This window comes from Psittacula echo, assembly GCF_963264785.1.
Source record: "Psittacula echo genome assembly, chromosome: 7".
Taxonomy (NCBI): domain Eukaryota; kingdom Metazoa; phylum Chordata; class Aves; order Psittaciformes; family Psittacidae; genus Psittacula; species Psittacula echo.
In genome coordinates this window covers 41,758,390-41,784,782 of record NC_137740.1, presented here as the reverse complement: position 1 = coordinate 41,784,782, position 26,393 = coordinate 41,758,390, and the positions used below count along the sequence as shown (strand labels likewise).

At 36.9% G+C, this 26,393-nt stretch overlaps 1 protein-coding gene across 1 annotated transcript; it reads left to right on the top strand.

Moving 5' to 3' along the window:
• Positions 1-1,987: 1,987 nt before the first annotated feature.
• Positions 1,988-3,067, top strand: AGTR1 (angiotensin II receptor type 1; the record flags this gene model as incomplete). Its single annotated transcript, XM_080623913.1, has 1 exon — positions 1,988-3,067. The coding sequence occupies one exon, from the start codon at positions 1,988-1,990 to the stop codon at positions 3,065-3,067; it is 1,080 nt and encodes a 359-aa protein (XP_080480039.1).
• Positions 3,068-26,393: the final 23,326 nt, after the last annotated feature.

The window sequence follows — 26,393 nt, the reverse complement described above, 5'->3', positions numbered from 1 at the left end:
GATATTCCGAACTTGATAGAATTGTTAAGAACCTAAATCTTGAAATTACCCACAGCTCTGTGGAAATGAATCAGCTTATTAATGCGAACATATAATAGAATGTGAGCTAAGACAGAGAAATATCAAGTCTCTAAAAGCTAACAGAGAGCCAAGGGGTGACCTTGCTCACAAGATGCTACCTGCAATCCATATTCTGGGTTCAGTTCCAGCCTCCACTTCATACTCCCTGTATGAGCTCTGCCTGTGCCTTGCTTGCCTGTTAAGGTGACAGTACATCTGCAGTAAGGTTTGTCTCCCAACAAGAACATGTCAAACACTTAACAGCAGCATTCTGCAGTTAACAGAAAAGTCAGTGCTGCACAATGCAAATAATGAGCAACTACCTACGTCACAACATAGGCCGTATTTCTGTAATGACAGGCATCTTTTCTTTCTGAATGTATTTGCAGTGCCCAGAGCCTTGGGGCATGTATATTTATCTACATGAAAGGACTTTGGGGTTTTTTTATGTTTGTGCTTTTGTTTGGTGGGGGTTTGGGTGTTTGTGGGGTGGGGTTTTTTTGGTTTTTTTTGGGGGGGGGGTTGTTTTGGGTTTCGGGGTTTTTTTAACACCAACATGTTTCACTTTATCTGTGTTTGAGACAGTGCAAGTTGGGTTTGGCTGACTGCTGTCACTCTCCTGCAGCCAGCAATAAACACTACTCTGCTATCAATTTTTTATTTTGGTTTTTAAAATTATGCACTGTTTTTGAGGGAAGACTGACTGTTTGTACATTCTGAAAAGATTTCATGTAAACATTACTCAGAACATATTACTTGCTTCATAAAATCATTAATAAGGAAATCATTCTTGCAGATCACACAAGCCATGGCAAACCAAACAGGTGCCCTGTAAAGGAGATTTCATACCATTGCCATATGCTTAATACAGTCCAGAAATATTTTTCATACACTAAGACTACAACTTTAGCTCTTGGTAACGTAATTTTTCAGTAACTGAAAAGGCAAAATAAATTTTCATTACCCCTTGCACCCTTCTTAAACTTTTCTGCAGTTACTAATGTGCAACAAATTAGCATGCGTCTGGATTTTCACATCTTTTTTTTTCTCATTAGTAGTTAAATACTATGGTTCCAAGCCAGATGAGGAGCTAGGTAATTTCTGAATATTTAAGATATTTGTGGTACAACATAACACTAGATTGTGTGTCTTAGTCTCTCTGTGATGTAAAAATTGTTTCAAAGGATTAAGCTTAATGTATAGAAAAAAATTGTAGTGATTCACATCACAGATCAAAATGAGTACCTAATTTGTATTCACTTATTTTTGTAATGCATTAGATTTTGCATTTACAGGGTGAACTAGTATTCAAAGTGCTTAAGTGTATTTTCTGAGATGTCTGAATAACTTTGTTCCTTAGATATATCACATATTTATGGAAATAAAATAACCTGCTAATCTTGAATTTATATGCTATTTTGAGTCTATATTATATTTTCATGACATATGTTCACTAACCGGTCTTATTTTAAATTTGAACCATGTAATTGAATTTGAACCTTGTAATTGAAAGAAGCGTTAGATTTCATTTATGTTGAAAAGAATTAGACAGTGTTCAACCAATTCCTAATATTCTCACTGCTGTTTTATTCTGCAAAGTGTATATTAAAATAGCAATTATCATAGAATCATAGAATGGTTAGGGTTGGAAAGGACCTTAAGATCATATAGCTCCAACGCCCCTGCCATGGGCAGGGATGCCAATGACTGAGATTGTTTGAGAAGACACTTGAAGATGGCTTATTTTTAAATTCAAAAACATTGACACATTGTGTTATACACAATGAAAAGAAAGAACTTGACATTTTATTTAAACTTTTTAAAAATAAAATCCCTGTCATGAATAATATTTTCTTCCTCTTTTCCCCTCCTAGGAGTGAACTTCGTATTTTCTCCTTGAAGCTAGGTTACAGCTCAAAAGATCAAGATGATTCCAAATTATTCTACTGAAGAAACCATTAAAAGAATCCATGTTGACTGTCCTGTTTCAGGAAGGCACAGTTATATCTACATTATGGTTCCAACTGTTTACAGCATCATCTTTATCATAGGCATATTTGGGAATAGCCTGGTCGTTATTGTCATTTACTGCTACATGAAATTAAAAACAGTAGCCAGCATCTTTCTTCTAAACCTGGCACTGGCTGACTTGTGTTTTCTAATAACTCTGCCACTCTGGGCGGCCTACACGGCCATGGAGTACCAGTGGCCTTTTGGCAACTGTTTATGCAAGTTAGCATCAGCTGGGATAAGTTTCAACCTGTACGCCAGTGTGTTCCTCCTCACATGCCTTAGTATTGACCGGTACCTGGCCATAGTACATCCAGTGAAGTCCCGAATTCGACGTACCATGTTTGTTGCCAGAATGACTTGCATTGCCATCTGGCTTCTCGCTGGTGTGGCCAGTTTGCCCGTCATCATTCACCGTAATATATTCTTTGCTGAGAACTTGAACATGACAGTCTGCGGTTTTCGGTATGACAACAATAACACAACACTCCGGGTTGGGTTAGGCTTATCCAAAAATTTGCTGGGCTTTTTGATTCCTTTTCTGATCATATTAACAAGCTACACCTTAATTTGGAAGACCCTGAAGAAGGCATATCAAATTCAAAAAAATAAGACTAGAAATGATGATATTTTTAAGATGATTGTGGCAATAGTATTTTTCTTCTTCTTTTCCTGGATTCCTCATCAAGTATTCACTTTTCTGGATGTATTAATTCAATTACATGTAATAACAGACTGCAAAATCACTGATATTGTGGATACGGCTATGCCCTTCACCATTTGCATTGCTTACTTTAACAACTGTTTGAATCCTTTTTTTTATGTTTTTTTTGGAAAAAACTTTAAAAAATACTTCCTTCAGCTAATAAAATACATTCCACCAAATGTCAGCACGCATCCAAGCCTAACAACAAAAATGAGCTCCCTCTCATATCGGCCACCAGAAAATATACGCTTGCACACTAAAAAGACTGCTGGGTCTTTTGACACTGAGTGATGCATCTTGCAATATGCTGTTTTTGAACAACCTGGTGAATGAAGCAGCAAGAATGACAAAATTCATCTGCAGTCCTGAACATCACAGCTTACTGCTCATTATGGAAACATTAGATCACCTCAGGGAAATCATACTGTAAAGATTTAGCAGTGGCCTTTTCTTTTACATTGTGAAGAGGACTGTTGGGTTCTCATTTTGTTTTTCTTTAATGAAAGCAACATTAAGGGTGGAAAGGCACGTCAGAGTTTCTGCCAGCATCCTGCCATTTACTCAGAACTACAGACAAAGGGTAGAGAAAACTCCTAACTTAAGTTCAGAGGTCTTTTTTAAAGGAAAAGCTTGTATAAATTACATGAATTATGAAGGACCTGTTTTGTACAGAGATGAGCTATTCCGATTTGTTCAAGGAGTTGATGGAGCTACACTGCTTGTTTTGTTGTTTTTTGATGACGTATGTCATGTTGTCATATTTATAATATATTTTCAAATATATGCTATATAGAGAGGCCAAATTTTAAACTCAAAAGGAAATTTAAGGTCCTTGAAATTAGTCTCATTCTGATTTATGCTACTATTTTAAATTTTAAAATGGCAAATTTTTTCATAATATATGCAATAAAATGCAGATTTATTTATTAAATATAGATGAAATATATTTTTAAACCTATATTCCTACTTGGTTCTCAACCATTGCTTCATAAATGTACATCTATATCCCAGTGGGTATTTTTATAGCAGTATAAAAGTATATATACACACACACAAAAAAAAAAAAAAAAAGATAGGGTTCACTCAGTCTTTCTTCACGATACGACACACTGACTTTGAAGAACATCACTTATGGAGGTGGTTGACTCCATAGTCTTAAACTAAAAGTAAAATTCTGTATTTGAAAATGATTTCTGAGACAGAGGTTATCAGAAAACAAAACTGGTTTTGTGTGATAACCAGTGCACTCAGTGAGAGAAATTACCATCTATTCAGTTTCTCAAATTCTTGGACATTAAATAAACTCACATTCTGATAAGCAAAAATGTGACAATGCTTATATTACAGTTTAACTAATAATGCTTTTAGTCACATCACAAAACACTTGAGACCAAATTTTACTCTTGGTTTCTAAAGAATTTCTCTCCATTTATATAGACTAAGCCTAGAATATTTCTCCCTGTAGAACTTTTTTTTTATGTATAAGAACAAATTCATACTTATACTAGCATAAATCAGAACAAAGGTCTGGATCAAACTTTCCATACAAATGAGGGAGGAAAGGCAATAAACACTGCAGGAAGTTTGAATTAATAATATCTCTCATGTCCTTTTTGTCTCAGATAATGGACTCCAGATTCTTGATTCACACTCGTTTATTGTCTTCAAAGATAAACGAGTTCATAAATACTTTCTGACATAACAAAACTGAAGAAAAATTCCAAAACTTTATATATCATGAATATAACTACATGACCCTTCACAATTTGCAATATTTATAATCTCTAAAATTACACATCTAATGCAGCTTTGTCTCAAGTACCAAGTGGCTGGATTATCCATATTGTCCAATTATCAGTCTCTTGCATACGCACAAATACTTTGAATTATTTTTATACTTTAGAAAATGAAAGAAAGCCAACAAAAAAAATTATGTAATTTAATACTTTTTAAGAAAAAATGGGACTACAGCCAGATCTGGGAATCCTGTGCCTCTTCCACTTTTTCATTCACTTATTTTAAGACAAATTTCTTCAGTTTTGCCTTTGTTCTTCCAGCTGCAAAATGAGAACAGTTTCTACTTACATGTCACAAGGTGCTGGGAGGAATCACTAAAACTTCTGAAGCTGCATATTTTTTTAAAAAAACTCTATTCTTTCATTAAAGATTTAATTTAATTGCAATCTAGTATCTCTAAATCTGAAACCTGAATGTGTCATTTAAAGACATGGTTAAATTATTATATAGAATAATTTATATTTAGCCTATATCTATCCTTGTAAGTGAGACAGCCATTGGTTAAAAATGCATATGGCAATAATCCCATGCACTATAAATAGCATCCAGAACAGTACCACTGCTTCACCACTTGGTAAGCTGATGAAGTACTGACACAGCTTGCCATTTATATGTATGATATTTTGGTCATGTACACATGCTGAGCAGCACCAGGAACTTCCCCTGGCAGAAGTAGCTCTGTGTCAGACTAATTCAGTGTGCTGTGCTTGCCACCTGCTGGATGAAGCCACAAATACGTTTTTCATCTCAAAAGTTGTTACAGGAAGAAACAGCAGTATTTCCCTGCCTCCTGATGGATCTGGAGATCCTGACCTGTGGGCAAACTCATGTAGAAACAAGATGCAAATTTGTCCATCTGGAAGACAGTTAACTTCTTTGACAGGGGTTAAACAAGCATTTCCTCATCATTTTCTCATCCCTTTGGTCACCAAAATCCAGTGTCCCCAGTCATCACAAAAGGTAGCTCATTTGCAAAACACTGACTGCATTACTACAAGAGCCATCCCAAAAAGAAAAATATATATGTATGAAAAAATCAAACTCAACGCATATTTGCATGAGTGATAACTGAGAAATACTTAGTTGAAAGGACACATTTATCACCAAGAAGAAAAATAAGCAGAATCAGTAGTGACTCTGAACAATAAAAATGACAGAAAAGAAAAGATAAGCCATTGGCTAATGATTTTGATCATTTCAGGCTAGATCCTGCATTTTTAAGAGGCTGTGTATCCTGGGCTGCTGGTGTCACCTGTGCATACCTGGGTCACTGGGAAAAGCACAAGCATGCACATTTGGCTGTGTTGCTGCAGGAAAGGTAGGAAGGACTTGCAGCTGGTGTGCTTTGAAGGCAAGACTGGCCTTGAATTGATAAGCAAAGAAAGTGGAGGGCAAAGCTGCCATTAAATAATAGTAGGAAATTTTTGTTCTTCTAAAGGATAGGAAAATGGTCATCAGCTGACCAAATATATTGAATCCTTGTTTAGTGTTTCCTTAAAGGAAAAAAGAACAGGCATATCAATAAATACAGAGATGAAACTCTCCAGCAACTATAACTGGGAAGCAGCAGAGAGTAAACTCTTTTGGAGCACAGTTACTGCGTACAGCCACATCCTGCAGTTTCAGGCATCCCCATGAAGCCCCACACTGAAAGCTAACTGGAAAGTCCCCATTTCCCTCAGCACACCCACACCATTTCCATCATGCACCTAGCTGCAGCCAGTACAGGTCTTCAGAAATACCTTGATGCTGAGCCTTAAGCTTCCCTGTCCATACATGCTGCAAATACCATGTTGGAAAGCTATGCATGGGGCATGCAGAGCAGCAGCATGACAGAGCGCACAATCTGGCCATTGTTGCAGACCGTTGACTCTGTGGCCCCAGTGAGGGTCAGGTAAGAGATGGCCAGGACATTCATTGGTGTTAGAACTTACTCCTTGCCAACAGAGTAGGAGGTAATAAGACTTGGCTCTGTATGACTGCCATTTGGGGGGAACTGTGGGCTAAGCCCTCTTAATTTAAGATCAAAATAAGAACTAGCTATATATATTTAAGAACAAACTCCCACTATCTTAAAGAACACAAAGTTAAGATACAATAGTATGCTGTTATTTTTAAAAGGAGCATCCAAAATACTTTTCATTCTTGGGATGACCCAAGTAAAATACTTGGCAAACTCTTACTCTGTCCCTGTGCACCCCTGGTGCAAAGAACTCAAGCCAGTATTAAATGGGACAGCATATAGCCCTAAATACAGGCATCATAACTCTTGTCCTTTCTCAGTTATGTTCTGTTGACTTGTTTAAATTAATACTTTCTTTCTGCTGGCAGAATAATTACTAAATCAACATTATGTTTGACATGCATAATATTTATTTCTATTTATTGGGTGGTATTATTTTATATGACTCATGTTTCATGCTCTGCTCTCTGCTTGCTTGCCTGTTATACACCTATCCTAAGTCATTCTGTATAATCTGCACTGGTCAGCCCAAATTCCAAGAAAACCGTTAGAGATACAGTGGCGATTAATTTGCCTTCTTATTTTAACGTTTTCCTCATGCTTACATTGTTAATCAAGAACTTGCAGAGTAAGTACGAGGCCAAAAGTCCTTTACTTCACCAGAATTACTATTCAGGCAATGGTTTTTATCATCTTACGTGACAGCAGCAGAGAATATAGTAGGATTCCCAGGTTTGGTTTAGTTTTGCTTACATAGCTTCAGCAATGGTTTATCTTTCTGACCTCCTTTTTTGAGTGTACTGAAGAATAGGCATTCCCAGCAAGAAGTTTGCTATGGAAAGGAGAAACAAAGATTTGGGATGAGGTGGAAGAAGGCCAAAAGCGAGGACTTGCTGATTTGGGGAATATTTAGTGTTATATGTAAATACTTTATTTTTGCTACACATTAAAAAAAAACAAAACACAAACAAAAAAATCCACACCACCATAACCGAAAACAGAAGCAAAGAGAAACCCTTAAGAACAAATCTTTCAACTAAGTACTAAAATCTTCCAAAAAGTTTTGAGATGCTCTTAAGTTTCTTAGTAACATCCTGATCAGTTTGGAACATACGAAACTATTCTTACCCTGCTGACAAGGTCAGGGTCTCCAGATCTGCTCTTTTACATCACATTACAGGCTTGTCCAGACCATCATCCCACCACGTCGTGCAAAGCAAAGAGGCTGTTCTATCCATCGAGTCTATTTCAACAGCGACCTCACTACAAGGCTGAATTAACAAATCCTCAATGTTAATAGCAGAGCTGTCAAGCTCATTGTTACTGAGGAGTTCTGCAGATGCAGCTGGACACTTGAGAAATAGGTACAGATCACATTTGAGAACAACGTTGTGTGATCTTTTTAATGGACAAGTGCCATGGCCTGCAGCTTTAAAAATACTTGGTAAATTAAGTAAAAAGAACTAGATACTATTTTCTGTCAAATATTTTTGTGCAGTCATAACTTGTGAAGTGGTAAATGTTAATGTTTTCCATTTCAATAGAGCTAGTTTTATACTGTAGAATTTTACTACTATAAGAACTTTCATTGTCTGAAGCATTACTAAAAACATGCACGTCTTCAACAGATGTCTTTGTGAAAGCCATCTCCACTGCCGTATCAATCCACCCAAAGCAAAGAAATATGTTTCTGTACTATTGTAAGTACTATGCTATTATCAGTGTATCTATAGCTGTGTATCTTAGGCAATATCATCCTTACCAAAGTATTTCTGTGTAATGTGGTAATATTTTATCCCACCATTCCTTTTAATCCAAAATCTAACCCAGGTGTAGTACTGCAGTTCAGCAATTCACTTCTGTTCTCCAGAACTGATGAAGTTAATAAAATTTCTTGGGAGTGAGTATTTTAAAAATTGCTCATTTTCTTATGTACAGGTTAGAATTTAAAGGATAATTTAGGCTTAACTTTTTAGAAGCTAAATTAAATTAAAGGGACAGATTTACCCAGAATATTGCATCAACTGTAGGATCACATTACATTATGAATAGCAGCCCTGAAAAGATAGACTGAGGCTCCTGCAGCTGATTATTCAATGTACATATATCCTGTTACTTAGAATAAGCTTTGGTGTTTCTAAGCAGTGCCATGTTGTAGAGTGGCTTCAGTGGAAACGGGATCAGGTTCCAATACAGTAAGAGGGGATTGGTGCTCTGCCTCCTCCCACAACAGTTAAAGGCTGGGCCTAAGTAATTCTGGTAGCTTTTCTACTAAATAACTTAATTATTTCTATGTATTTTAACTATTCCTAAGCTTTATATGTTGGCACTGCTGTGAGGCTAAAATCAAGCACAGGCCCTGGTGCAGAAGGAGGTATACATACACAGAGACATACAATCTCTTGGAGCTTTATAGCCAAATCAGAAAGTGAAAAATTGTTAAAATAGGGTGGAAAGCAAAGACTGTTGTTGAAAAAATACAAAACTGTGAAGGTATTTCACACTGTCATTAAATAAAAAAAAAATAATTAAATATATGTAGAGGGTTTTATTTAACCAAAGAGCTAAAAAGCTTTTTAAAAGTAGAAAAGAAAATACTGAAAGGTTTTACGAGCAAGGAACAATCCTGCACAAACATACACTGACTTTTAAGCATCTCCAAGCAAATGTGAACTCCACCATTTTTATAAAACTGAATAACCAGAAATTATTTAGTCAATAGATGCCTGTAAGACATTAGCAGTTGATTTGCTCCTATTGAATTTTATTTCAGCAGAAAAAGAAAGTTCAATTATGGACTAGAAACCCATCAGGTACTTATATGCCCATGAAAGGAAGGCAAGGTGCTGCATATAGAGTTACCTAGGCTTTCTCTACCTAGCCTGAACTCCTCCTCATGCTTAGTTATCACATGATATACAAATACCCACACAAACAAAATAAAACAAACAAACAAAAAACCCCACCAACAAAAAACCCCAAAACCAAAAAACCCAGAAACTTAAAATAATTTCACAAAAATATAATATATACTATAGTAGTGCTTTGTATATTTAATTTTGTTGAACAGCTGTGAAATACTAAAGGATCTAAAATACGTTTGGAGTCACAAGGTTTTATTCATTTATATAGCTTTTTTAATCTTTCATAAGGATTCAGCATTGCACTGTCAGAAAACCTACCAAGTATGACAAAAAATTGCAGACCCAAAGCCCCCTTTCTGTATAAAAGCACCCATAAAGTGAGAGAATGGGTATAATTTGCAGGATACCTTTCAAAGACAGGTCATAGATAAATGTACATAAGATGTAATTACACTGACTAGAGAACTGTTAATATTGAGCCTGGAGTTTGTGATATGATTACTCTAGATAGAAGTATAAGGCAGCATAGAGAAAGGAATATTTTACATTATAAACTAGACTGTACAGTGCAGTATGTACATAATAAATCCAGCAAAACTATATTTCTGTTATTCTTTAATTTCTCTGCATATCTGTGATAGCTGTCTTTACTGTCGTCTGTAATTTTTACATGAGATTAGACAGATATGCACCGCTCTGTTTCAGAAAAAAGTTATCACATTTAAAATGGATTTCTGTCTAACGTAACTGTGCAAAAAAGTAAGCATTTTTCACAGAAACACCTAAATCAGACCAACTGTATTTTGAAATACTGAAAATATTAAACAATGTGAAATAACTTTAAATAAGTGTTGGTTTAGCTTAATCTTCACACCCTATGCTTAGTTTGTTTCTTCCAAGTTTTGTTTCTCAGACCTACAAGTACTGTGTTTTTAGCCTTAACTCTGAACACACGTAGCAGAACAAAGAAAGGAGTCTGACTAGAACACTGATTCTAAATGAAAATGTACATTATCTGTACAGCTCATACCCCTGAAATTCTGAAGTTGCACATAATTTTGTTTTGATCAACATTTGTGACTACCTTGTTTATTAAAGAAAACTTTAAACGTATATTGGAAAAATACATCGTACTTATTGCTCAAGTCTAGATACATTCTACCAAGGGATATGCTCCTACAGTTCTTTTACCCATGGTCTCTTTAAACATCTAACTTCAGTTTTCTTGTGGGACTCACCTCTAATGTGCATATCAAATATGTTTCAAGAGCTTCACAGATCAGTGCCAAAACATCAGTATTCATTACTGTGATGCACGAGTATGCACTGGATTTAAATTTATTTAAAAGTATACAGTACATTAAAAAACCAAACAAACACCCAAAACACAAACAAAACAAAACAAACAAACTCCACAAACCTAACCAAACACACAAAAAAAACCCCCACCACATCTAAAGGCATATTCCAGTCTTGACCTCTTACCTCCAGCCCAAAAGACAACTGGAAACTTTACAAACAAGATAAAATTTTCCTTACATTTCAATGCTTATCTTGGAGCTGTTTAAAGGCTGAATTTTCTGCCAAGTTAGTTCAAATATTTTGACAAGGTTATTCCATGACACAACATGCCTTTAACTCTCCTGCGATATCATTTGATTGATGATATGCATATGTCACAGGAGAAGCTGATCAACACTGCAAAGCTCCATAATTTCCAACTACAAGCAGATCACCACCCCCAGCATTCAAACTCACACAAAACATTAATGTGTTCAGTGCACATTAATGAAATCCTGTTCCATTTACAGCAAATAAAATTTACTCCTCTGACCCAAAACCACCATGGAGACAATGGTATCCTGAAAATAAAAAACAAACTGCAGACAGGGACGTCGCTAAATTTCACCTACAATGAAATACCTGCATTTACTGCTAATATATATTACTGACTGCTATCCAGCACACATCATATACATGCCACTGCTACATTCCAGCATGCTGCAAACATGCACTAAAACACACTATGGTTTGTTTTTATTTGGCAAAGACTTGTATTTAATTAACCATGTCTAAATTTAACATTTGTTCTTCTACGATATGTTCTCCAAACACACAAAGAGTGTATCATGCATAGCTGTTAAGTTCACCATAAAAGTAGAGAACATGTGGTCAGTACTAAGGATGTGTTCTGTAACTGTGTTAATCCCATATTGTTTTTAAATGTGTGTTTTCACAGAAAACAAAAACTTTATATGTTTTTAATTTGGGAAATACTTGATTTCACAAAAGCATAGCACAATTCTCTCAGGAGGGCTCTATCAAATTTGAAAACAAACAAACATTCGTATGCACAAGTTCTGAATCATGATTTAAACATTATTTTAAAATTCAAACTAAGTTTCTGGTCTGCTGTTCATTCTGCTGACTGTGCATTTGACAGGTTTTTGCTGGCAGCAGTTCAGTATTTCTTTCTCCTTCAAGGGGCCTAAGTAATAGGAGATAAAATTTATTTATTTTTATACAGAGGGAAAAAATAATACACAGAACAAGAAACATTTGAAGACAGGGCATGCAGACATGGTTCCTACAGCTGCATTACATACTATTAGTTTGTTACATTGAAAATGGGTAGGATTCAAACTTAAAGCCTATCTAAGAACTTGTTTGGAAGCTCAATATTATTTCAGGCTGTTTGAAAGGCATGAATCCCCAGGCATTACAGGAATCAGAGTTGCAAACATGCATTTAAGTATATTTTAAACCCTTTGATATTCTACGTTTAGACTTTCAAATTCCACTTTGTAATAGCAAGCATTGCCATTGATTTAGAGAAGTCAAAGCAGTTCTGCAAACATTGGCCTGTCGCAGCTGGTCCTATGAGCAAACACTGCAGTCTAAACATCACTCCTAAGACTTCTGTAATGCAGTACAGAAAGAAATCTGCTTTATTTCCATCTAAAATGGTATTGCTGTTTGGACAAGATTATAATTGCTAGCCCATTAAATAGGGCTTCACATTACGGGAATTATGGGAGGGAGAAAAAAAAAGAGGAAAAATATGTAATCTCCTGAAATACACAATAATTAAGAGCTTTAAGAATATGGGGAGTGGTACAGTGGCATGCAAAATAAATTTATTGTACAAGCACGACCGTTGGTTGAATCCTGTTCACTCTGAAGTCAGCTGGAATTTTACTATTGGCTTTAATGAAAAGACAACACTCAGTTCTAAAAAGCCTCACATGCAACTGTTGATTTTGGAACGGAGCAAAAAAGCATCTGAACAATCATTTTATGTCCTTCTGTATAAGGATGAAAATAGAGCATGCAACCACAAGAAAACTACTTGCATCATCATGGCATATATATACTGCACAAACAGCTGGGTGGCTCAACACACAACAGATCAAGTCAAAATGATGGAACCCAAGCATTTGATCCTTCTGCTTGGAAAGGTTGTTTCAAGCACAGACAACACAATGTAGAGAATACAAAAAACCCCACCCAAAACCAGAAACAAACAAAAAACAAAACCAATCCATCCCCCCAAAAAAAACCTTAAAAAACAAAACAAAACAAAAAAAAACTTTATTTCCTTATGCTATGAGGCAGCTTTCTAGCTGTCGTCTTTGTTTTTATTAGTGCACAGCACTTCTTTGTAGCGTATATTAATCAGGAAATTAACCTGATGTTATTCTGCCTTACTACCAGAGGGTTTGAAGTCATTTGCATTAAAAACATGTACAGTGTTGCTTAGTAACAGAGACAGTGGAATAAAGCCATAAATTGGGAGGAGGAAGATGAGGCAGGAGGAAATCATAGCAGCATAAAAACTTTTATTGGCACTTAAGCATATTTTTCCCTTATTGAAGCAGAATTCATGAAACAATTACAACCCCATGACGAAGGCTGGTAATGATTAGCCCTTAAGAACTGTTACTTCTGATAGTTGGGAAGCTGGTTTTGTTTATTTCAAGAAAGGAAACATCAAATCTTCTTTGGGCTATCTAAAACTGAACACAGATTAGCACCAGCTAAATATCCAGTGTTGGCATTTTACTGAAGCTCCCACTGTAGAACAGGAGACTTGTGCAATAATTTATAATTGTAATTAATTCTTGTCACTTAATCAGCTTTTAAAGTAATAATATGCACTTCAGTACCTAGTACGTACATTAAGCTGCACAACAATGGAAAATATACAATCCACTTATATTGAAGGAATTACTGGAAGGGGAGAAAAAAAAAAAAAGAAAAAAAAGAGTTGTGAAACAATTTTAATACATTCAGTGAGAAATACTGACAGAAAGATAAATGCTATTAAAAAAAACAGTGTTGTAATAATGTCAAGCCTAGACAAAGTCTTTCAGGCACTTCAACATTTGTACAATGACATAAACAAAGGCACACCATTCTGCTAGTAGCTAAATATTACATCTATTCAGTCATGGAATGTAAAAGTTTTTCTTCTTTAAGGCAAGGCTTGCATAGAATTTTAACACTTCTTCATAGCAGCGACCATGTTTCAGACCCATCATCACATGGATCATGTCCTTTTCTAATCACAAATCTAGTCGAAAATCAGAAAGTATCCCTGATGCAACTAGACTGCAATACTGCTTTAACTGCTTAATACAGAAAAGCAACATTGAGAAATCATCAGTGAAAGGGTGGTGAGTGGGGCTCTGTTGGGTTTCACTTGTTTACTTGTTGTATGTGTTTACAAGTGCATGTGGATGAGGTGTATTTATTATAATTATCTTCTCATTTATGAAAAGCACAGATCTTGCTGCCTGTTCTTGTTTTCTACTTCACATTCCTCTTGTAATTAATCTTGTTTTTATTTAGGTATAAGCCCTTCTTCCTATTCTCCCTCCCCCCAGACAAGGCCCTCTGTCTCTCTGATGTTAAAATCTTGGCTTTGATTTAAACACATTTTTCAGTAAAATTCAAAAGGCCTGATCCTAACTTTATAATTCAAAAAAAGTCTCAAAACTTCAGACAGACAACAACATATTCCAACAGCACTTCAGAGGCCACCATCAGCATGTAACCATTAAGCAAGATGAAAATGCAGCAGGCTTGCTTCCTACCAACCAAGCAGATAAATCTAACAAACAGGTACGTACTACAGGCCACTTTGTCCAGAAGACTTCCTGTCCTGTGCTTATGGCACCAATTTCTAGAACAAACATGCTTTTCTTCTTATGTTCACTGTTTTTCAAGTGAGAGCACAAAGTTGTATGGAGTTGATAGGGAGAGAACCCCACAAGAGCAAAGAGGTCTATTCTCTGTTCTCTTCCAATTCTCATGTGTACCCAGTTTGTCCTGCTTTGTTGTTGATCTTGTTATGTCTAATCTTAAAAGAAACGTTATGTGGACAACAGAGAAGAATGCATCCATTTGCTCTAAAATTAGTTTATATATTTGTGATGCTGGATAAACAACAATACAATAATCTGATGCTTACTTAAGAAACTCAGAAACAAGACAGTATGCATTTGAGCCATTGGGAAAAAAAATATATATATATAAAAAAATATATACTTTCTTATCACAAAAGTATCCAAGCTTACCTCAGGACCTACCCAGTCATAACTTTGAAGTAATAACATGAATCCTTGAAGATTTCTCTTTACCACAATTTAAACACCCCTTTTGATAATAATTTTTAGACATTTTTTTGTCATCTCAAGAATAGGAAGGGCAGAAGGGCTAAAACTACTTCTCTTCATGAGTTGTCATCTACCACATGAAACATGGAAGTACTACAGAAATGCAAAGTATTAGAGAAGTACTAAGACTAGACTCAGGCTATCCCTGCTTCTGTGTATACATGTAGTCTGCCATTTGCTAGAATACATTTCCTCTCAGGCAGCTACTTCAAGACAGAAAACCCCCATATGATCTTCTGACCAGAGGCCTTTAAAATAGCTACTTAGTTTACTACATCACACCCATCAACCCAATCCCAAGCGCATCCACAAAGTCACAACAAATTTCCTTTAAAGTTTCATTGAAAAATTGTTAAACGCTCCCCAGTTTGCCAAATTTTCCAAGAAATACAAATCTCCATTAAAAAATGCTGCTGTGAAAGACAATTCTGTGCAAAGTTAGATACACAAATAAAAGTAAATCAAACTAAGACATCACTCTATGTGATTTCCTAAGGGGCGATACCCCATAGGATTTCCCTAGCTGGGAACCAAATAGTAAAAAGACAATCTGTGAATTAATGCTCAAATCCAAACATAAGGACTTTATACACAAGAAGAAATACTTTTATCCCCCTTAAAACTTTTTTAAACTGTAAGGACTATTATTTATCAGCTCTCTGGTGAAAAATATTTGTGTTTTCTTTCAAAAAATGATGAAGTAAAACAGATGCTGCAGTGCAGATTGCACAGCAAAACAAGGAACAGTGGTTTGCTCATTCTCCAGTGTGCCATTCACATTATTTGCAATCATGCAAGACCTCATTAGGCCACGTGCTGAGCCAGGATGCAGCCCTACTGCCTTGGGAGCTGCGCACGTGCAACTGAGATCAGGATTTGGCCATGTACTTTCTTTCCTGGGCCAACAAGTGTAACCCCCATGACATAAATTCTTACAGATGTGTGGACAAACTCGGCCATAATGTAACTTCACCACTGGCAGAGATCACGTTGCTCATGTCGGATACAACTCACAGCACATTTGCCTTTCATTAGGACACTGACTGTGTCCTCAGTAATAAGAAGTAAAACTGCCTATTCACTTTATTTATCAGCAACACAAATGGCAAGGATCACCTTAATTCTGTCATGTCAAAGCCCACCAAATGATCAGCTTACCCCAGAAAACAGCACTGTCCTGTCCCTGTTGGGTTGGCAGCAGCTGGCAAGGCTGTGGCATTGTCCTGTGGCCTTGCATAAGTCGCCAGCTGAAGAAGAAGGCAGTCACACCGGTCTTTCACTCCCTCCAGCACAAGGAGGTTGTTTTCCACCCAGCACAGGGCTCATGGAGACCCCAGGCCAAACAGGGGTGTCCCCCACAGAGGAGAGGAGCAGCTGGGTGCTACACCCTCACAGCTCCTGACAAGACTCTGCCCCAGAGCGTGCCCTAGGCTGCAGCCCAGCTCTTGAGGGAGCAACCTTGGGCCCCTGAGGATACTTATGGGCCTTAACGACCCTGATGAGCCCCACCTAGAGCCTCTCCACCCTACCCTTGGGTCAGGCCCCCATTTCAGCCCAGCCTGGGGCTGTCTGCTCCAGCTTCTGTGACACTGAAGGACACTGGTCTCCAGTCCTGACCCAACCCAGCCTGTCCCTAGGCTATCCCCATCTCCATGGCCCTGCCTGGCTGTCCTATGCTGTGTCTGACTCTGGTGCCCCTCACCTGGCCGAGTCCTGAAAGAAGAAAGCTGAGAGGTTTGAAATTAGTCTGAGAGTGGTCTCTGGAGCCAAGATCTGGCTGAAGGTGAGACCCAGGTATGAAACACAACCTTACCTAACACTAGCATTGCGTCCTACATTAATCACGCTTCAGAATTCATAATAAGGAAGTCAAGTTTAACTCCTTTTAAGACTCAGTCTCCTAAGGAGGCAAGTATGAGCTTCGTAGGAGACTTAAGGTGATTTAAGACAAACCAAAGGTTTCTCCCAAAACTAACTGTCCACCTGACAGGCATTTAAAATCTAATAATAAGTAAATAAAAAAAAAATCCAACCAGGAAAAATTGCGCAGCTCAGTCTTGTTCGGCCTAGTGATAAAACTCCAAAACTCCTTAGCAGGCAGGACAAGCGGGATATTTACAGCCCTGAACTTGCCGCTACAAGCCTCTACCATTTTCTTTTCAGCTCATTAGACTAGAAACCATGTTTGGTTTCCATGTTCAAAGTTCAACCAGGTTCATCCATTCACAAACAGCTTTTTTCAAAACGTTACCATTTCTTTTTGCAACACCTATGAGGGGAAATTTTGGCATCTGTAGCACTGAAGAATTAAGAGCAGGTAGTTTGGACAGCTATCAACACCGACACAGGTTATCCAGCTTTGGGTAAAGGCAATGGACTAGCTAACTTGTAAGAAACTTTCTATTGTTCTGGAGGCTACTTCTGAGGCAGAGGGAAAAGTGATGGAATAATTTACTTATTAGATAGCTTCAGATTTCTCAGCTCTTGCTGCAGTTTGTAACAGCATGCAAACTCACTGCCGTTCATTAGAAACAGTGTTGGCCTTGTGCTAAGGTTGCAGTTCATGATACTGACAACATTAATTTAGAGCAAAGACAGCTTGTGATAAGCTTGGAACAATTAGAAAAGGCCTTGGCAGAGTTTCAGCACACACTGTGATATTTTTTGGCTTCTTGTCCCTTGGGATGCTATTCCTCTTGAACTACCTTTCACTCTTTCAGAATGTGCAGTGTCTCCCACCAAAGAGTTTACAACTCTGATAGAAGGATATACAGTTCAAAGATAGCAGGAGAGACTGCTTTATGCAGTTATTTGTACATTCTGAAAGAGGCGTGAGTCATGGTGACATATTTAGGATTAACCGTTTGTATTGTGAACACGTGTTTTACAAGATTCATCATTTTCCCTGTGGAGCTTGTAAAACCTTGGAAACACTGATGCTAAAGACCGGCAAAAAGTATGAAATTCTTCAGACCTTGTGGATTTGCAATGAAGATTGTTCTTAGATTGCAAAACCTATGAGTTATTTGACCCTACATGTAAAATATAACTCCCTTCTCTCCTACAGCCTTAAAAATTTGGTCTAGCTGGCAAACATATCAGAAACTACTCTCAGGATCCATACAAGAATTGAAAACAACAATCTGAAATAATTCAGTTCTAAATGATATTTTAAAAAGACTCAGAGGAGCTAAGACAAAAAAAAAGTAAACAAAAAGTTTCATTTTTGTTATTTAGAGAACTTCAATTTTCTTTTTAAACAAACAATTTTTTCTTTTTTTCTCAGCACTGGGCTATTTCATAACAACATGATTACATTTTTGCTAAAGAGGCATGAACCTTAAACAGCTATTTTATTAATGTGCAATTTGTAACAAATTAAAAAAATAAAATCAAATAAGTACCTGAAGTAGTATTGATGCAATTTTTAAAAATCAACTTGTAACTTTATATAGCCTCCTGTAATGATCTGCAAAGAACTCCATACAGTTGCATCCTTGTGACTGCATGGGATTGTAGCCTAAGTCAGCACTTCTCAAAATGTGGTCCCTAGGAAGCAGTGTCTTTCCTCCCAAGTTTCCAGATGCTAAACTGCATGAAAAGAAGTGTAACATCTATTAAATCCTTTTTCCACATAAGTAATTGCTGCTGTAATATGAGAAAATTATGAAAGGAATGAAGGTCAGCACAATTTCTGAATGGAAAACAGACTACACAACGCAATCTTCCGCTAGCCATGTGGCCTAGCCCAGAAACACGCTTAAAAACTCCTGATGCAAGCCTATTTGAAATGCAGATTTGATTTTTTTTTTTAATGCTTTGTGTTTGTCAGGGTGCTACATATGCTTCCATAGTTTGTCTGCATTCTTCCAGTCTCCTAGCCTTCTGCCTGACTGCAGTTCCTCAGGGCAGGGTGAATTATAAAAGAAAAATGTTATAAATCAAAAGTCCTTGCAGATTACACTGTGGGGGAAAAAATATAAAGAAACATAATGCTTTTACCACCCAACTCTGAATTATAGAAAAACATCAGTGAGAAAACTACTGCTTTCACAATTACTCCCCTCAATAACTGTTTTTTGAAGTTCCATGAAAAGCTCTCAGAGGATATTTTAAACTTTGAAGCAGTGAAGTAGATCAAAGTACATGTATGTTTATTCTCTCTTATTAAGGAAGCTGCATGGTATTTGACAGCTACAGGCAATGTGAGTTGTATGAAACTTGTAGGATCATAACAGCAATAAACCTGAAGCAGTATGTGCCTTGATAGATTTAAATACAGAATAGGAACGTAATGTTGCTAGTTAAATGGATTGTGGCGTATTTTCTCTTTTTCTCAGGCCAAACATGAAGTGGTTTAGAGAAGAAAAAACAAAAACAAAACCAAACAAAAAACACCAAGAACCAAACAAACCCACAGTTAGTAAAGAAAATTATACTTCTTTTAGTCATGAGAAGTGTAACTTTCCGGTGTTTGAACCAAACTGTCCCTGGGGGCTGGGGGAAATAATTTTAAAACAAAGTCTGAATTGAAGAGATAGGAGGTAGGACATGGTTAAATGGATTAGATCATCTCTGGAACACAGAGTTTCATCAGGAGCACGTGTCACCAAATAGATACACTGTCACCAAATCCTAATACAGAAATAGTTCTATGAATAGGAATACTTGTAGAGTCAGGGTTAACAGATGACAGTATCTTCTTTAACAGAGAAAGAAATTGCTGAGAGATTAAGAACATTTTTTGCCTGTCATTCAAAGCCTTGAACAATGAGTCCATCAGCATATTGGTTTCTTACAAGACATGCTTGGGCTAGGGCTGTATCTGGAAAAAATGTGACCACTTAGTGTTACTGATCCAGCCTTTGCAATGAGAAACTCATAGAGAAGTAAAATGTTGAGGAAGATGTTTTGCCTGAAAGCACAAGTTCATCCTCCGAACCAACATCTACCCTTCGCTTTGTCAGTTTTCCAACAACAGCTGCGAGTTATCTGTCATATTAATATGCTTCCAATATACTGTGCTTTAAGCAGCTGGACGAACTTGAAACCAATTTGGAAAACATGTTTATAGAGAAAGGCAAAGGAAATAACCTGTAACATTGTAGACACAATATGTTCCACATGAGAGCTCCATCAGTTGAGTTTTTACTAACTCAATGGTTTTATTATCATTCAAGGACTCCATTTTTCATTGTGCTGCTGTTAGTAGGTCTGGGATACCTCTGACTTCCAATCTGTCTTCCCAGCATTTTCTGTAGTTCTTTGGTCCGAGAAAAAAAAAGACAGCACTGAAGCAGCCATTTAAGTTAACATCTCCATCACACATTCCTGTGCATCTGCAACGGCATGCAATGACTGAACCACGATTTGTTTGCATAGTAGTTGTGAGAGAATAAGCAAGCAGGTATTTCCTTTCTTTTGTGGCTATGAAGATACAAGAATGAGTTTCAAAGAATAAGAGCTACAAAATGGTTCAAAACAAATGTTTTTCCAAGCAACCTCTCTGTAAAATGTGAAGAACCTTCCTTGTAACAGTGATCCACCTCTCACCCATCTACCACTCATGACGTAAGAATTTACTGAAATACAACAGTTATGTCACAGTTTGAACTATTTTGGATGTTAGGGTCACATCTTAGAAGGTAATGAAGGAGAAAGTTGATGAAAAGAGTACTTTTTCTTCTTTCATTTTGCATAAATTCTTAATTTGATCCAGAATTACCTCCAGTAAGCAAAACTAGTCACTTTTCTTTCATGAACTTTGAGGCTGAAAATGTAAATCTGAAAAGAAAAAATATGCAAACTCACAAACAAATATTTTCCCTACAAGTACTATATTTTTTCCACTTTTCATAAAGAAATATCTATGTGCTTTTAAATAGATATTTGACAAAGGAAGTGCTGCAGGCCCATTGTTTTTGCTTGGTACCAATAATTTTGAATGTTGTGGTGGTTTTGCATTAAAATTCTTAAGCTTAATGCCAACACTTACAGGACACTTCCTTTGCGTGTCCATGCAATTTTAAAATGGAAGTTATAAAATGACCAGTGGCGTTGGTCATTGAAGTAATGAGCTATGCAAAGTGTCAATTAACTACAGAAAAGATTGAAGTATATGACTGAACAAAACACTCAGCCCTGCATGTTCTTCATCAGCTGATTAAGATGCTGTTGCTCTGCAGAAACATACTTGTTTCAGCTGTGGTCAAAACCAAGCTGATCATAAGCTTCTGATGCAATGCCACAATGTGTGACAAGAAGTGCTGTCAGGAGTTAGGAAAACACTGATGTTATTAAGCAAAGTCTCTAGTGGTTCTTTCTCTGAAATGCTAGTTTGGTTAGTCACTGAAGCAAAAGTTGAGAGCACAGAGGAAGGCAGTGAAGAATGGAATGCACGCCTCTCTGCCAGACAAACAAAAGAAAGCCTGTTTAATCCAGCAAATGCTTTGGTTTCTTTAGTTCAGCAAAATAAAATCTAAGATAAGATAGGGTTATTCCTCATAAATACATTAAAGAAAAGAAAATGAAGCTTTTCTAAAGCTAAGGGATGACACTGGTACTTGAATAATTGAGTATCAGCTTATCATGAACAAATTAAGGTTATAAGTTAAAAGACAGTTTCAACCATCAGAAGAGTGATGTTCAGAAAGAGTTTTCCAATGGTAGGAGTGGGAGCACTAGGCTAAACAGATCTAAGGAGGCAGTTGATATGTTTGTGAACAGGATAACACAGCATGATGCCCAAGAAAGCAGACAGCAAACCTGGGTTTGAAGCACAAAGGTCCTGTTCCCCTGGTGAACTGCATTACACAGCTCCTGATTTTGAAGCATTCATTAATCTGGAATATCAAGGGAAATTGATATAAGACCAACTTTCTGTGTACATTGAACATTTTGGAGGTCTGTATATTACTTTTCTTTCTTTTATTCTGTTCTGGCAGCTGGAGACAGCATTTATTTAAATAATACTTAGACATACAGTAAACAAATGTGAACACACACACACACACACACAACTTAACTAATGACAACCAGGTTTTTGGGGGTTTAGGTTTTTTGGGTTTTTTTATTTTATTTTACTTTTTTAACAGAACCGCATCCATTAATGAATTGAAAGTCTGCTGATAGTGCAGTAGAGACAGGATGAGACTTCTACTCTTAGACTCCTGATTACCTCTTATTCTCAACCTGGCTTCCCACTTTTTATCCTGCCTTCAGAATTTCTTATCTCTGTTTTGCATCTGATCAGCCAGGGGATAAAGAAAATTCAGCTGGAACCCAGCAGCATCAGTTTTTAAAGCCTATTTCTAATTTTCCTGTTTAGCATGTTGGCTGAACTGCTTTGCCATCCAGTTATAACTGCTGATACTTTGATCCCAAATCTTTCATAAAATGTTGGGTCTCGCAAACAGCACTTTTTCAGGTATCTTCGTTTTACTAATAGCAAAGCTCTAAGAGTGTCTCACTTCTGCCAGACCACAGAATGGAAATGCAAAGCATATTACAGCAACCTTTGGCATATCAGCTTCAGCAAGCATGTTAAGAGTACCCCTGAATCTGTAGAAAAACCTGCAGCAGCAAGATATCAGGACTTAAACTAGCAAATCTGCATTGCTTTACCTGTGCCACATGGCCTCATGAGCTCAAGAGCCTGAAATATTAAGCAAGGCTGCTCCATGCTCCATTTATTAGTGCAGAGGGTTTATATGGGTTTGGAAATCTCACCGTCCCAACAGACCCCTATAAACACTACCACGATAAACGTATGAACAGCAACTCACCTTGAAGACATCTGTGGGCTTTCCATCTGTAAAAAATCTTTGAAAGTCTATAAATCCACTCATAAAATATCATGGAGATCTGTGTTACAGGACCAATGAATCCTTATCATATTTTTCATTCAAAATGGAAATCAGAGAACAGCATAGGATAAGGAGAAGCAGATTTATTTCCCTTGGACCTAGGTATTCTTTCAGAAGTGTTGTTAGTCAAATCCCTCGGTTACAGATTACACTGCCATCGAGTATATAATAGCCCTTGCCTATACATCACAAATCTGAAAATCTTAAACATACTAATTTAAAAAATTGAAATCCAAATATTATATGTTCCATTAATACATTCATGTGTTTACTAAAAGTGTGATGAATTCAACTCTGCAATTCAAAGTTTAAATCAGATGTTAGCTGCTAGTAAAGCAAATCATTAAAAAACATCACTCCTTTAATCTTAAATACCTCTACATTCAGCATAATTTGGAAAGCTTATTCTGGGATTGCATAAAGGTTTCAAGGACACTTTTCATGCCTACTAAACATAAGAATGGTCTGTCTGTATCCTAGAATGTACACCTCATTGGCTTGTTCCACATGGATCACTCATGAAGAACAGGACTTTCCATTAGCACATGCTGAAGCATCAATCTAGACCTTAAAATGGCCAGAGGGAAGGGGGAAAGTTTCTGCATCTCAAGGGTACTGGGGTATGACTGACAACCTTACTGGATTCTATTTCTATTATTTAGCCCTGACAAAACTTGTTATTCAGTGAGGAGGAGGTATTGAACATCGTGGGCTTTTCTTATTTTCCTGGGTTGAATAACAATTACCAGTTTCTTCAAACATGTGAGAAGCTCCACCAACTCATCTAATTCAGAAAACGGGGTGGGAAAAAGGCAGCATAAAGCAAGCAAAATATTCAATTAAATCTATATATGAATCTGAAACACGCAAAATTCTAAACTTCACATATTCTGTTGTAAACCTTTCAGTGAGAAAGCAAAGTCAAAGGTGAGCGACATAATGAACAAACCAAGAGGTAGCTTTGCTTAAGTAGGAAAACCTTTGGCAGCAAAAGGAGAGGAAATATTTACCCCACCCTTCTACAAACACTCTACTACACAGTAGTAAAAACCAGCTAACCACAGCAGGGAAGGAATTTCACCTTTCACTACGAAACATCTTAAGGTAGTAGTATGGGGTTTTATAGAAAAAAAAAATAGTATTTATAGATACTTTTTTTTTTTCTCTCTTTTTTTTTTATCTGTCTGGCCAGGGTCTTCGACCAGATCTTCTGATGACATTTGCACGAAACCAGCAGCTGAGCTGCTGTATTGCATGGCTGGAGTCCTCAGTCACAGAACACCACAGGTGTGACCTACTGGCTTCAGAATACAGCACAGGGCCTTGCGATACCTTTTCTACCATTTTCATGAAGCACTGTAGATACATTTCCAAATCAAAATGTATCTTTTTTTTGAGAAAACGTTTTAAATAATTCACAGAAAATGTAAGGACTTCAAGTAGCCATGATGTTTCAGGAGGCAGTGAATCAGAGCATGGTCTCTCTCTACTACTCCCTTACCCCTTCCCAGTAGATCTGATTTCAGAGTTGGAAGCTGAGAAGTGCAGAGAACTGTAAGCAAGAAGCAAGCAAAAATTAGTAGCACAAAGCCTTTGTCTAAAACTGGACTTGCATGGTCCCAGTGTTTGAAATACCTGTGTAGTTTTACAAACTATTTCCAATCAAGTTGGTGGAAAATAATGTTGTTTCGATCATGCTCTACCAATCGAAAAAGCAAAACAACAGAATTTAAACATCCAGATTTGCATGGGCGTAATAAAGCAGAATCTGGACACTGAATTTAAAGCAGCTATCTTATCTCTGATGCCTAAACATTTCCATGTGTACAGGCACAAAATTTTCCCAAGATCGGTGATGTTTTATTTTCAGCAGCTTGCTTCTTTTTTGGTTCGTCAAGGTCTGTTTCATACAAGTTTAACAGGGATGTGTCCAACTGAATTAATTTCCAGATAAATTCATGAAAGTGAGATTAGACTGTGGCTGCATGATGAAATTGTTTGATGGCTGCATGATGAAATTGTTTGCATTCTGTGTTTTTCTTTGTTCTGTGAAGCCTCATGTTTACTGAAAAATAGAAAACTATTCATTTCTTAAGAAGTCCAGTTTTATCTTTGTTCATTGACTAAATAAAAAAGAACTAAATAAAAAGAACTTTTCACCTAGAGAAAAATCCACACCTCAGTCAGATTTGGTTCCACACACTTCGGTGGTATTAATTTGATTTCTTGTCATTTTTTTCCATGTGATGTCTTACAAATAACTAATACACTTACGTAAATCAGACAAAGGGTCTCCACTCAGTTTGAACTTTGTTTACATACATATTCAGAGAGGAACAAAGAGTGCCAAGATTAATTCATTCAGCGTAATTTGCTACCCCATAGTCTTATAATGAGTGAGTTATCACTATGGTTTTTGCAATTAGTGTGTTTTAATAGTGCTGTCCAAGTACAGGTTATTAGTCAAATTGCTTTGGGAAGAGTTTTATAACTACTTCTGATCATTTAAGAACCATGAGTCTTTTGAAAAGGAACACACTGTTACATGAACAAGTTGATGTGCAGAGTACCCAATTAATCTATTTGGACTTTTGGGGTCGGTGGTTTCTTACATGATTTTTGGGATTCTTTTTTCCTTTTTACAATATGACATATAAAATCTAACTACAAACTCTGGTAGAAAGCAAGAAGGGAACTAATTTTAATGAAGTTTTAATGTATATGTTTCTTTGGGGAGGAACCCAGAGAATTAGCTGAAGTTCTACTCAATCAGAGTAGAGTTCTGTTTTCTTCTGCAGCTTATGAATCTGGGTTACTTCAATAAGTGCAAACTGAGGAAGTTTATTGATTTCTAAACAGTCTTGGTTTTCTGAAGTGGTAGAAATCCCTGACCTTTACTCAGGTATAACTGCAGTTGATAAAACCTGCTTCTCAGAAAAGGGCTCCAGATCATTCAAAGTTGAAGGTAAGTATTCAGCCACTAAGTTCTAAACTTTATCAGGTCTACAGATTAAAAAAAAGCTATACAGAAGATGAATGTTCATGATTTAGATCATCCATGAAGGCCACCACATACAAAAAGCAAAACAGAGCATTAAGTTACCCAGCAATCTGTAAAAAAAAATAAAAAATCAGTTAGGCCTAAGTATGGAATCAAGCTGCTCAGTCCATTCTCTTCCTCAAACCATTCTTGCTGATGGCTTTTTATGGATCCTGGTTTCTTCTGTTATCTATCATTTGTCTACTCCCACTCATAGTGATCCTGCTGTGCTAACTCCAATATAGCATCGCTATCTGGATCATATTTAGCTGGATGAAATGGAGATTCATCTGTCTGTCTAAACCGCCTGTCAAAACACGAGGTGGATGATTGCACACTGAAAGCCTGATTTACCTTCAGCCCCTGCAGAGCCTAGAATGGGAACTAGGGGAATACTGAGAAGACAATGT